The 12,814-nt window shown below is 39.3% G+C and overlaps 1 protein-coding gene across 6 annotated transcripts in view; it reads left to right on the top strand.

Annotated features, from left to right (window-relative positions):
* LPGAT1 (lysophosphatidylglycerol acyltransferase 1) overlaps nucleotides 1–6,273 on the top strand; it is a 69,110-nt gene extending 62,837 nt beyond the window's left edge. For all 6 annotated transcript variants that reach the window (XM_064509655.1, XM_064509658.1, XM_064509656.1 and 3 more), the window contains one exon: nucleotides 1,723–6,273. In XM_064509655.1, the coding sequence (XP_064365725.1) occupies nucleotides 1,723–1,874 (152 nt within the window). In that variant the 3' untranslated portion in view covers nucleotides 1,875–6,273. The remainder of the gene's footprint in view (nucleotides 1–1,722) is intronic.
* The last annotated feature ends 6,541 nt before the right edge of the window (nucleotides 6,274–12,814 follow it).

Genomic DNA, 12,814 nt, shown 5'->3' with positions numbered 1-12,814 from the left:
TGGAAAGCTTCTATTGGCAAATGTGATTTCTCTGAAATCTGAAGTCTTGAGCAGAATACCCTTGAAGACTGCAGTAGCACAAAGGGGATTAAATTTAATAGGACAAAAGCGCTTGGAGGCTAATTTAAAAAAAAAACCACTCTGTAAACTAGGAGCTTATCAATTGGACGTGAGTAATTATACACTGAAGTGCTCATGTTCCTTGTTCACTCTGATCGTAAGCAACCGGAGGGACGCAAGTAAAAGAGTGAGCAGTGTCATGCTACAAGGCAACAGGAGACATTTGCACTAGTGATATGGAAATACTTATGCCATCGTACAAAGTCTGAGACCTCATCCGGAAGTTCTGACTACAGATGTGTCATCCGTGTTCAAGAAATACGAACTGAGCCTGGAACAGGGCAGGTGATAGAGACGACTGAGGGAAAGAAAGTTGTTTCTGTGAAGGGCAACTGGAAGTGCTTGGCTCATCTCATCTAGCGAAGTGAGGGATCACTTTCTCTGGAGATACAACTTAGCTTGGGAGGGGAGGAGGGGGAAGAGAAAGTTACTGTCAGTACTGAGAAGTAAAAGTTAGTTATTTAAACCAGAGGTCAGTGTTGGTACCAAAAAAACCCAACAAATGGACCATGGAAGAATAAATGTACCTTGTAGTGGGTGAATAGAAAATGACCCTTTGGATTATAGCATGTAGCAGAGTGACAATTACTGGTGAATAAATAGGGTGGCAAATCTGCCCGTGTGTGAAAATACGCATCAATGAGTGGAGGATGGATCTCATCAAGTTGTTTTTTTTTTTTTTAATAGCATTCATACAGAAAGAAAAGCTATGTCTTAAATGCTTGATTGCAATTTCTCCAGTGATTGCAAGTGTGAAGCAGAGAAATAAGTTGCTGATAGTATCTAATTGCGAAAATTGTGTGGTTTCTAAGATTCAAAATTTACGTTGCTATATCTTTACCTCTTTGGTCATTCACTTTTTGTTCTTATATGAGTAGCTATGACTCTGTAATATTATAGCAAGTAGATCTACATATCTAGTATTCTCAGAGGTTTTTATATCCACTGTTCAGGATTAACCAAAAAAAGATTCGTATCTTCTAGGCTTTGTGCATCTCTAAAATGTAATGCAAATTTTTTAATATACTGATGTAAATATATGCAAATACTTTGTTTATGATTATAAACCTCTGATGTATTCAGACATATTTAAACTACAGTGTTAAAGTCAGAAAAAGTCAAATTGGGAAAAATGAATTTTTTTAATCATGTCAGCCGTCTCCTATTCTTTCTCTCGTAAACAGATATTTCAAAAAATCTAGAAAACTCTGTGGGTAGCAAATTACAATGCTTCCTTAGTCTGTGGTTGAGTAGCCAATGAATGTTCACACAACATGAAAACTATTGTTAGGAAAAAAAAGTGGGTATATATGTGTGTGTGTGTATACACTGAGTACAGTGAGGCTGGTTTTTAAAGAATACTTGCAAGTTTATGCTTAGGGTTTAATTTTATATCTAAATGAAATGAAAATTCGTTTTTTATGTTCCTGAAGATAACACACCACTGGCAATTATTTTGAAAATTTACAGCATAAGGCAAATAACCAGTTTCTTATTTGTAGGCACTGTTGTTGGTACAGGCAGTCGTGGTAAAGAGTAATACACTAAGCCTCTCCTTCCTGCTACACCAGCATTAAATGTGTTATTTCTTTTCTTTTTTAGGAGCATTTCCTCCGCTGCAGGGCCAAACAAAAGCTATTTCTCGGGAGGTGACCCTCAGTAATTTGTGGCTAGTTGGCATACAATCACTTGCATTTTTGTCAGGCGGTATGTGGTACTGCATCTTTCAGTATTTTTATCATTGCCTATTTTAAAGTTGAATGGGACCTGAGGACACAATGGGAATCCAGGCTCTTGCCAATGAGTATCATGTTGTATGTGCAAATGTGAATATACAAGCATAAAGGAAAATACTGGATGGACTCTTACCTCTCGTTGGGGAAATTTTAAATGCCACTGAAAGTGAAGATCAGTAACATAGTGACCTGATGATGTATTATTTTAAGAATTGTCTGTATTTTTAAAAGGTGTATACTCTCACCCACACTTAAGCAAATTCAGCATTTGGACAAAAGGTGCAATCGTACAACCGCCATAGAAGAATGTCTGCGACAAGAAAACTATCACCACAAGTATTTGTTGGCATCATAGTTAGAGCTCAGAAAATTCAGCAACGTGTCTCTTCAGTAGTCTGTACAACACTTGTGTGGTGGAGATTCCTCATTTGCACAAACTCATACTTTATTGCAACTCATTGTGCTGGAGTCAGTAAAGATACTCTGCAGAGCTGATGGTGGTATCGTTGCTACTACCCAGTCAGCAGTGGTTGTATTAGACACACCGATCTAAAAACAGGACCCAAATAAGATCCAGTATCAGATGGTTTTTATGGGGAATCAGTGCTCAAAAAAGCATTGCAGTATCAAAATGTTATTAAAAGTTACCACATTTGATGAATCAGCCCATCCTTGCTGTGGTTTTACCATCAGCTGTCTGAATTCTGTGTGCTAACAGTATCTCATATTATGAGGGAACTTGGAAAATATGAAGTCACTTGATTTATTTTCCCGTTTTGTGTTTAGAACGCATCTCACTGATCATTATCATTTTGCAAAATGCACTTTTAAAGATGAAAATACAGTGAAGGAAAGATGTACAGCTTAGGATGTAGGGGAAAGCTTTTATCTGTCACAGAAGCCAGAACGATTCTAGCTATTTCTGAAGGTCTGCTGGTGCTGCTGGTGATTTTTAGCCACCTCTGTATTTTGTATACTGCAGTCTAACCAAGGTGACCTTTGAATGGTTTATGGAGGCCTTTTTCTCCCCTACTAGTTGCAACAGCGCTAAATATCCTTGTGGGAGTTTAAATAATTCAATGCCAAGAATCTTAATCTTTTGCTTAGGGAAAAAAAGAAAAACTATTTTCTTAAAAAGAAAAAATAGGTACAATTGCTAGCATAAATCCACAAAAAAGTATGGTAAATGCTCTGAATAACTACATGGAGGGCAGTATTAAGTCTGCCACTGTGCTAAAATCATAATGGAAGAAGGAGGAGTTGAATTTAAAGGCAAACTGGAACGGATGCCATTTTCAGATGTGATGTATGATGCTTTTGAAAGGATGTCGGTGGTGTATATTCTCACTTCTGGCAGGTCTAGTTGGCATCATGCTTATGTGATTACACAAAGATTTGAGAGCGCTGTTCCTAAAATAAAATTAATCTCTCTAAATACAAGCAGGATATCCAGAACTCAGCTGTGGCGTACTGCCTTTTATATACTTATTTTATTGAGGACAAAGCCAGCCCTCAGTAGTTTTGGCTCTGCTTTAGCAATATCGATCCTTGTCTCTCTCGTGCTACATGAGTCACAATGGGTGGTGCACAGAAAACAAACCATAGCCCGCGTTCCCTTTGGAGAGGGGAAGAGCAGGAGCATGCCAAAATTTGAGGCAATGCCCATTTCCTTCATTTAATGCAAAAATATCTGGTTAAAATAAAAAGCAGTAGTTTTATCCTAAGGTAGCTCAGTGGGGGTGGCTGCAAAATGATGTATCGTGACAAGTTCCCCTGAAATACCTCACCGACTTACAGTACCACTGCAGCCGGAAGGCAAAGGACAGTGCTCGCCTCGAGCTTATCATTTTATGTATGATACTGTTTGTGAATCCCGCCTCTTTACACCCAGGCACAACACGCCTGAATCCCAGTGTAAGGTAAAATCCATTTAAAAAGAGGTATATACTGCGAAGGGAGGCAGTCTGGGGCGCATGACGTTTTTCCTCGTGTTTCTGTTAAATTACAGCTGAAAGAAAGAATGTATTTAATTTGCCACTTTACGGGAAGGCGGTGGGGCAGCCCCGGGCCGTGGGTCTGTCTGCCAAACCTCAGCGCTCGAGCAGAGATGGACCCTGGAAGCCGCCCCGCGTGGGTGGCGGAGCGCTTTGCCTCTCCTCCGCCAGGTGGTTTTACCAGAGACACGCATATTAATCCTGTTTTTATTTTGAACTTGGACAGACAAGAGTGATGTAAAAAGGGAAGTTTATATAAGCAGATTGCACAGTGGTAACTCGCATCAGGAGGTTGTTCTTTATAAACCCAGTAAACTCTGTGTAAGAGCATACTGTTTTTTTCAAATGCAGTATATATATATTTTTTTTTTTCCAGTGGACTGCCGTCATAGCGAGTGTTCACATGCTGCCTAACGAAATATTAGTAACGCGCAATAATGTTTCATATGATCGTTTGATTTATCTGGTTCCTGTTAACTTGGAGTTTGTTCCTTCATTGTTCTTAACTATTGCAAGACCCTTGTTTTCAAGCACTGATTGTAGTTCTGACAGAGGGAGCAAATAGTGGTAGATCGCTGCTTTCCCGCCCACGCTGGAAGACGCAAGGACGGCCCGGCGCTGTGTGTCTGCGTGGCTGAATTGTCGAGGACGCTGAAACAAAAACTGTTGTTAGGAAATCCAAAGTACCCAGGGCCCAGCACGAACTTGGACACGACTTTATGGAAGAGAATTAATGGGATGCAATTTTTTTTTTTTTTTTTTTAAATCAAGAGAAGAACATAAAATGCTTATAGGAAACCCTGTGTTGAACACCATGCTGGTCAAGACTGGAGCATAGCACACTAGCTCGTAAAACCTGAATTCCTGTCAGTTACGGTTCGGTTCTGCTGTCGGCTCGTGTTGTAGCTGTCGTGGGCATTTTGTTACAGCCGTCAATGGGTTTTCTGTTGTGCACAGTTCAAAATGCATTTGCTATAAAATGATGGTAACGAACCACGGTTGGCCCTGAAATGATCGCATAATTAATATACCTTTGAATTTAGGAGCAATACAATGGAGGAGTGCATGAAGAGATGCAGGATGCAAATAGAGAAAAGGTTAAGGGAAAGCTGTTGCGCACACAAGTGAGAACGTAACAGTTCCTAGTGGAAAAGAGTGGTTCTCTGCCAGGGTTACCCACAAAACATCTCTAGGTTTGCCTTTAACTGTTCATAAATGAGGTGTTACCGTTGAAACAATGTAAGTCATAATAGTTTAACGTTGCTGCTCTTTGATTCCCATTTTGTGAAGAATATTTGCCCGTTCACCACGAACAGTGTTGTTTTTAGTTCCCTTTTTGTGTGTTCCTTCCTTACAGGTTCTCTTATATTTTATGCATGGTTCTGTCAAGTGTTTCAGCAACAGTGTGTCTTACAGGAGGGATTTTTTTTTTTTAAGTCATCAGATTTTGAGAAGCAAGATTTCCATTTATCTTGTTGTATTAAAAAAAATAATGACCACTGTGGTACTGTTGATTGTACACTTGTTTTGCAAACGATGTAATTGTTTTTCTTCTGTTTGACATTGCCATAAAGTGTTGTTAACCTTTCCACCTGTTTGTAGAAGATGATACAAATACCGATCACTGTGTGTGACAGTATTCAACTGCTCCACTTTGCCTTGACATAAAATTTTGGGAACAAAGGTACTTAAAAGTGGGATTTCCAAATCACGAGACTGGGGGTCAGTGCATTCTTTGATAGCTGGCTGGAGATTTTGTGCTGATCTGACACAATCACACAAAATAATTATACATCGGGGTACTGTATTGTTTGGAAATAATGGAGCCATATGAAATAAAAGGTTATTTTGCAAAATTGCATATTTGATAGTTTTTACACTTTTTGTTAAAAAGAACAATTGGAAGAGCAGAATTGAAATGAAAACTGTACACTACCTGGCTGTGATGCAAAAGTCTTTAAAAGGATTCTATGCATTTTAAAGTTAAACCTTTTTATTTTATCATTGGATAATGAAATAATTATACACTGAACAACTGTCCTATTAAGAGTTGGTTCCTTTAAAATTATAGACTGGTGTTCATGTCGTATGATAAAAATTAATTTTCTTGATACCACTTATTTTACCTCCAATTTTTTCCTTCCCTCCTGTGTTATCTGCATTTTGTTGTGTATGATAAAAATGGATGCAGAAGCCTGTAGTGACTGTCAGTGATTTTGCAAAGGGCTGGTGATGTTTGGATTTATTATACTGAACTTACTTCGTTGGATTTTTTTTTTTTTTAATCAGATCCTCTCAGCAACCAAGATGTCTTTCAGAAATGTAGACAGATACCAGAAGAAACATTTCTCTACAGAGATTAATAGGTGTTTTTTTCCCCCATTTTTTTTGTGTGGCAAAATAAAGTTGATTTTTTTTCAAGACTTCACATGCTTCTAATCCTTAATAGCTGAGATGATTTTTCTTTTGAGGGTTTTATTTATTCTGCTTATATCTAATGATACACAGCATCTATTGTGCTTGCCATAAACACAACAAGTGGTAAAATAACACTTCAGTTCACCATACAGCTTGCATGTTCATTAAAGTTATAGATAAATGTTGCTTATAGAGCTCTTGGGAAGAAGGAAGATGAGCGTTTGCGTGCCAGCACCTGCCGCAAACCCTGCTGGGGCTCCGGCTGCCCCTTCCCGCGGCCCCTGCGTGGCACCGAGTCCCCGTCACCTTCCCGTGAGTTGAGGGCACGGAAAGACCAGACCCTGGGCCTACGGACCACCACCCTCCTGGAAGAGGTGAATACAGCCTTTTGCAAGCAAGGCTGTAACGTGTGTGTGTGTGTGTAGATTTTTGCAGAGCAGTCTCATTTAAACCCCAGCTAGGCAAAGCAATACAGAGCAAAACAGCGCCCTTCGTTCTGCCGCCAAGCAGTCTCTCTCTTAACAGTGGCTCTTAGTTCAACGTTACTTTTAGTTTTAACTATTGATAGAGAATACTGCAACGTAACAAAAAATGAACTTGTTGGAGCTTAGTAAGACACCTTACACAACTGGCAAAACAGCGTGAGGGTTGTAATTCTGTCTGCCTCCTCACGTCCCTGCTGGGTTTTGTGTGCGTGTGGGGAGGGGAGGAATCGAGGAGGGGTAGGAAAAAGGGGGAGGGAAACCTCAAAACCTGAATCTAAGACACGGGTGGGAGAAGCAGAGTTGACCCACTGTGTTGTCATATTGAAAAAGCTATTGTTTTTAATTCCTGCGTAGTATGAAATGTTTGGATTTTTTTAAATAAAATCCTTCCTGCTGGAAATAAAAATGTATTTTTAAAAAGAAAAAAAAATCCCTTTTTCGACTATAAGAATGTCAGCTGTATGGGTTGTGACCATATCGTGACATGCTGATCAGAGGGAAATCAATAAATTTTTATCTCTCAGGACTCCACCCTGTATTTTTACTTTTCTGGTAATTGTCAGTTTGTGAAAAGCATTCTCTGCCTTCTTAAAAATCATGAGTTTCAGCTGAGGCAGTAAATAATAATAATAATTAAAAAAGTATTAGCATCATGTCACATCATGTGTGCACACTGCTGTGTGCCAAGAAATGTCTCTTGCTGATTTAAAAAATTTCCCATGTGAAATGTACTCAGCGTTATAGCTGTAAGAATGATGATCACGGTGAGCTGGGAGCAAATGAGGGTAAAAGTGGGTGTCTGAGACTCGGGCACATTATGTGCTTTAGTTTCTGTGCTCTCCGAGTGAAACAAGGTACCTCCTGCTTCTGCAGAAAAGGCTTGCTTATTAATCTCTCTCTATAGATAGAATCCATTAGTACTAAATTCTCCTTAAATCCTTAAATTTTCTATGTGGAATAAGGAAATAGGTCTTTATGGTTGGTTGTCCTTTCTAGTGTCAAGTCTATTTTTGTACTGACTTAGCCAGTTGGTTTGATAAAGATTTCTTCATGAGACTGAAGAGTGATATATCTGGAACTTCAGATATTCAGATTTTTAACTTTACCTTGGAAAGCTGGAGAAGTTCCAGAAAAAGTGGATATCGTGATAGCATCAACAGGAAAAAGATAAAACTCTAGGTCCATGCAATGAGTCAAGAATAAGTTAATGTAAGTAATGTCAAAAAGCAACAATGGCTTTGTTAAAATTATAATATTAAATTTGATGACATGGCAAATTTGGCTGATTATTGTACGGTATAATATAGTCGAGGCCTTGTAGGGTATTTATCTTACTCTCACATGAGACTGATGGAAGAAAAAGTCAGTTTATCTTAAATTGCTTTTCAAGAGAATTTTTTTCATTTGCAGTTAATTATCTCGTATAGTTTTCTGCAGATCTGTTCAATAATATGCAATATTTTCATCGGCAATATGAAATAAAATACAAATAAATAAAGTGGTAGAAGGAAAAAAATGTCTGAGGAGAAGTCATTGAGTAGTTCAAATCAGCTGGTAGCAGGTGGGCTTGACAGCACATCTCATCACAGAGGCGAAAGGAAGGTCGTCTGTCTGGCAACAAGGAATAGATGGAGGCTCTTTGATGAAAAGAAACTATCCCAGAAGGCAGGGACGCTGAAAGAATTGAGAGACTCTGGCAAACAGTGGCTGAATATGCGTTCCTATTGTAATGTTATAAATGTAAATGTTATAAATGATGATGTAATAAACATCACGTATGCCAAGTAGGAGGAGAAGGCAGTAGTATTTCTGTCCACACTCTTAGTTGGACCATATGTTGAATATTGACTCAAGATGGCTGGGCAAGATAGAAGAGGAAAAAAAGCATTCAAACCAATCTTTCCATCCCCTTCCTCTGGATGAGGTAGTAACTTCACTGCATTGAAAATGGCAAATTTATAACCTGCAGAGCAGAATTTATGGTTTAGGGTTTTTTTCTGCCACTACTCTGACTAAATGCTCCCTAAATGCAGTGGATAAAAATAATGGAAAGTTATGCGTGCGATGGTCTGCACTGCTACAGCTCAAGCAGTGAATGACGGGGCCTGCACCTGACAACTTGGGCACAAACTGAGACGCTGTAGAGCTGAGCCTCCTAGGGCCCTGTTACGTTATTGAGGGGGCTGTTTTCCAGGGAAGGTTCTTAGCTAAAACTGATGATATTTTATTTGAATAGTTTAATAGATTAGTGGTGTCATCCTTAAAGCTAAGCTCTGTTAATTCCCTCAAGCCTGCAGTAATATTTACTGAAATAATGTAGGTTGGATTAACTTCTGGCAAATTAATTTTCTCCCACTTCTGTTTATTTTAATGTTGAGTATTGCTTCCTTTGTCACTTTCCTGAGGTTTTAACTAAGGTTTTTTGTTTTTTTTTTTTCTCCAGCCATGGCCTTACCATCGTATTCAGGTATGGTATGTGCTTTATGTTTATGCTGTAGACATTATTTAACCTTCAGAACATGAGTATGTTTTGCTGACCGCTCACCAAGTGCTTGAGCATGCATGGGAGGGCGGCCTCAGGCGGCCTCCAATGCCTCTTGCTGTGTTGGAGAAGCCCCTCATGCGTGTTCAGCTGTGCCGAGAGGAGGAGCTAGGTCAAGATGCATTTTTGATGTCACTCATTGAGTAAACTTCTCTTTCAAAGCTGAAATTAAGTTGGACTAAAACACCAAAGAAAGAGAAACTGCCCCCCCCCCCGCCCCAAGACTCCAAAAAGAGCCAATTAAAGTTACAAGAGTAATCTGAAAAACCTCTTTCCAGCATGTATGAGTGCTCTCTAGGTACCAAGTCACGAATTCTCGTCTGGGGGAAAAGGTGTAAGACGCGGCGGTCGGGTGCAGAACGTAGCCGAGCTCAGACTGAGCACAGTTCACCCTGCGTACAAGAGTCGTCACCTGGGCCTGGGGTCCGTCCTCCATCCCACCAGTCCTGATGTCAAAGCTGCAAAATGTTTTACTACAGAGCTGAATGAGAAGTAGGTACTGTTTAGCCTAATTACTATGGGAGGTTGTGGCCTACATTATGCAGCTAGTTAGAGTAGATAATTGTCGTGATGCTTTCTGGCCTGAAAGTCTAGAGAACTAACAATTTTATTAGTAGCCAGATGGCCAATGCTTTTTTAGGCTTTGACTTCCCAACGCAACATTTCCGCGCTGGGGCTTACAAAAACCTTGATCCTGCAAGAGATAGCAACAAATAAAATAATAATTTTTAAGACTACCCAATATTTTTTACATTGGGCATAACTATTAAAATGGCTTCATTTATTACCTGAAGATGTATTAGAGGAATTGCATAGTGAATCAGACTCCAGATCCAGATCTGAACCACTATTCTCTCACCAAAAGCAGCCAGTACAAGTGCCTCAGGGAAAGTTGCGGCAATCCCTGGAGTGGACGAGCATGAAATAACCTGCCTGTATGCAGGAATTTTCTTCCTAATCTTTCCATTAGAGTCTGCCTTATGTCCAACACATTGAAATTTATATTCCCTCCTTTGTTTTCTCTTCATTTTGCCTCCTCAGTGCCTGTTTTGCTTTGTAGTCCTGATGCATTTTTGAGCTCTTGGTGAGTCCTGCAGGCTACTCGCAGGCACGTTCAAAAGTCTACTTTGCTTCAAAAAAGCCTCATTAGTTCTAACTGTTCTGTCTTTGTTGCATTGGTTGTTCCTTCCCTCTTGCCTTATGAGAGCAGTTTAAAAAAAATATCCTTGACTTACATTTTCTCTCTACCTTTCCTGGGCTTATATAACTCTGCCAAGTCCGCTATGAGTGAGGGTTTCTCTCAACTAATCTAAATTAACTCTTCAAATTCCTGTTCTTGTTGTTTTGTGTTCATCACCTGCATCATGCGCCTCCTGTTGCTTCCGCTTTTTGTTATTCAGCAAATTGATTGTCATATCACTATAATTTATTTAATTAAAGCTTGATGGGGAGGAAATTAAATTTATTAATGGATTTACATTAGTGGTATCCTGACTCTAGTGAAATGTATGTAAATCAAATGGTAACTATGTCAGCAGATACATCAAGAATCTACTGCCAAAACATTCAGGTAAGCCATAGGTTGAGGGTGTCAATAAACTACATATACTGCTCCGCAAAAGGCTCCTGACCAGTTTTCTGGTTTGCCTGTATCTCTCCCAGGTGCTTTGTTGTTTAAGGAGGTATAACCTATGCTGTATACGGTAAGGCGGCAGCACTGCCAACCTGAGTGCATTAAAGGTAGATATCACAAGGTCAGAAGTACCAATTGCACTAATTTGTGCAATCCTGACTAAGAACAGTTACATGACTTTATTTTTAATGAGCACAAGGATTATGGGAATTTAGATAGGACAATAATCTATTTTTATCTTGTATTTTGTAAGCTCAGAAGACAAGTCAGGAGTAAGCTGTGTAGTTAGTAAGGGAAGAGCTGTGGCCAAAAGAACAAAACTGCAGGAACAGGAAGTTCCTTGCTCTGCAGTGCTGTGGGAAACTAGGAAGCCTCCAGCTTATGGTAATAACCCTTACTTGATATCAAAAGGATGCATTATAGTGACAAGGTAACATGCAAGTGTGGCACCCACCTAAGAAATTTAGTAAAATAACAAATTTTTTTTAACGCTTCAGTGTTTGTAAATCATGAGGGAAAGAAAGTATGTTTTGCTAACAGTTGACTAATTCCTTCTAATTGAGGCATCATCTGCTGCTGAAGGCTAAGAAGGCTAAAGGTAAAAAAGCAAACCAAAAAAACCCAATAATAATAATATAATAAATAAAATAAAAGCAACAATAAAAATCGAAACAGTAGAGAATTGCTGCTTTTCAACTGAGCAGTCTTCCTGTATGTCATAGACTAGCAAAGGGCTGTGGAGCTAATGTTTTAACTCGTTCAGGGATTCTTTCAAGACAATTTATTGTTGTGGGGAATAAGAGAGGCCTAATCTGTACGTTGGCCAATTCTGTTGTCATTACTGTATACGGCAGTAAGCGGAGAACGCTCTAAGGCGGTACCACATGGTAGTTCATGAACCACAGACTGAGACTAGACCAGAACAAACCCAAGCGACAAGGCTCCCCTGCCTGAACCTGACAGCGCATGGCTTGTGATACAACTGGGCATCCCTTCCTCGCTCTCAGCAGTGTGTCCTAACATGCTCAGGATGGCATTAATTTTGAGTCTTATTGTATTATAATCACAAGAGTGACATTGTGATTTTTGTAAAGGGATTAAATGTTAATCCAAAATGCTTTATTTAACACCCATATCTTTCTGAATCAAATTAATGCCAGGATTCATTCAACAGTACATGGATTTTATTTTCCCAGAAAGACTATGGTCTTTAAATTAAAAAAAAAAAATCTTTGAAATGGGAGCCTACATTTTTAGATCACTGCTGTCAAGTTATTCCTCAGAGACAAGGTTTTGTATCTCTTACTCCAGACTTCTTATTGTGATTGATAATTGATACATAGGACTTCATTAACAGATAGTAATAAGGTGCATGCGGTACTCTTGGGTATGTATTTGTGTAAGGAGTAGGGGTTGATTTACATGTTTATGCAAAATACATGTTTGCTTTATAGAAAGGCTTCACATTGAGATTTGCATATTCTCTTATCTGCCTTGCTTGCTGGCTTACTGCTAATAATTAAATCAAACATAGGCGATGATATCTGCCTTTCCCCAGAAAGACATCTGCATTTTTGAAAAGCTGAAGGCAGACAAAAGCTCAGCAGTGGGAAAGCCAAAACAACTTTCTACATCTTGAGAGCTGGGAAAAGGGCCTTATGGTGTGTAGATAATCATTAAATCCCATTCAGAAGAGGGTGGAGAGAGAAACGGGGCATCTCTGCAAATGCAATCTAGCAAGGAAAGCACACACTAGGTTAAGTGGGTAGGCCCAGCACCTATAGTTTGTCAGATTAATGCCTCTCCCTTGAAGGGATGTCTTCTCTATTGGATTAAGAAAAGTAAGTGTGGTTTTTCCTCCTGTCTGCTACCTATCTCTTTATAAA

Source organism: Dromaius novaehollandiae, chromosome 3 (genome assembly GCF_036370855.1).
Source record: "Dromaius novaehollandiae isolate bDroNov1 chromosome 3, bDroNov1.hap1, whole genome shotgun sequence".
Classification (NCBI taxonomy): domain Eukaryota; kingdom Metazoa; phylum Chordata; class Aves; order Casuariiformes; family Dromaiidae; genus Dromaius; species Dromaius novaehollandiae.
This window is presented reverse-complemented; position numbering and strand designations above follow the sequence as displayed.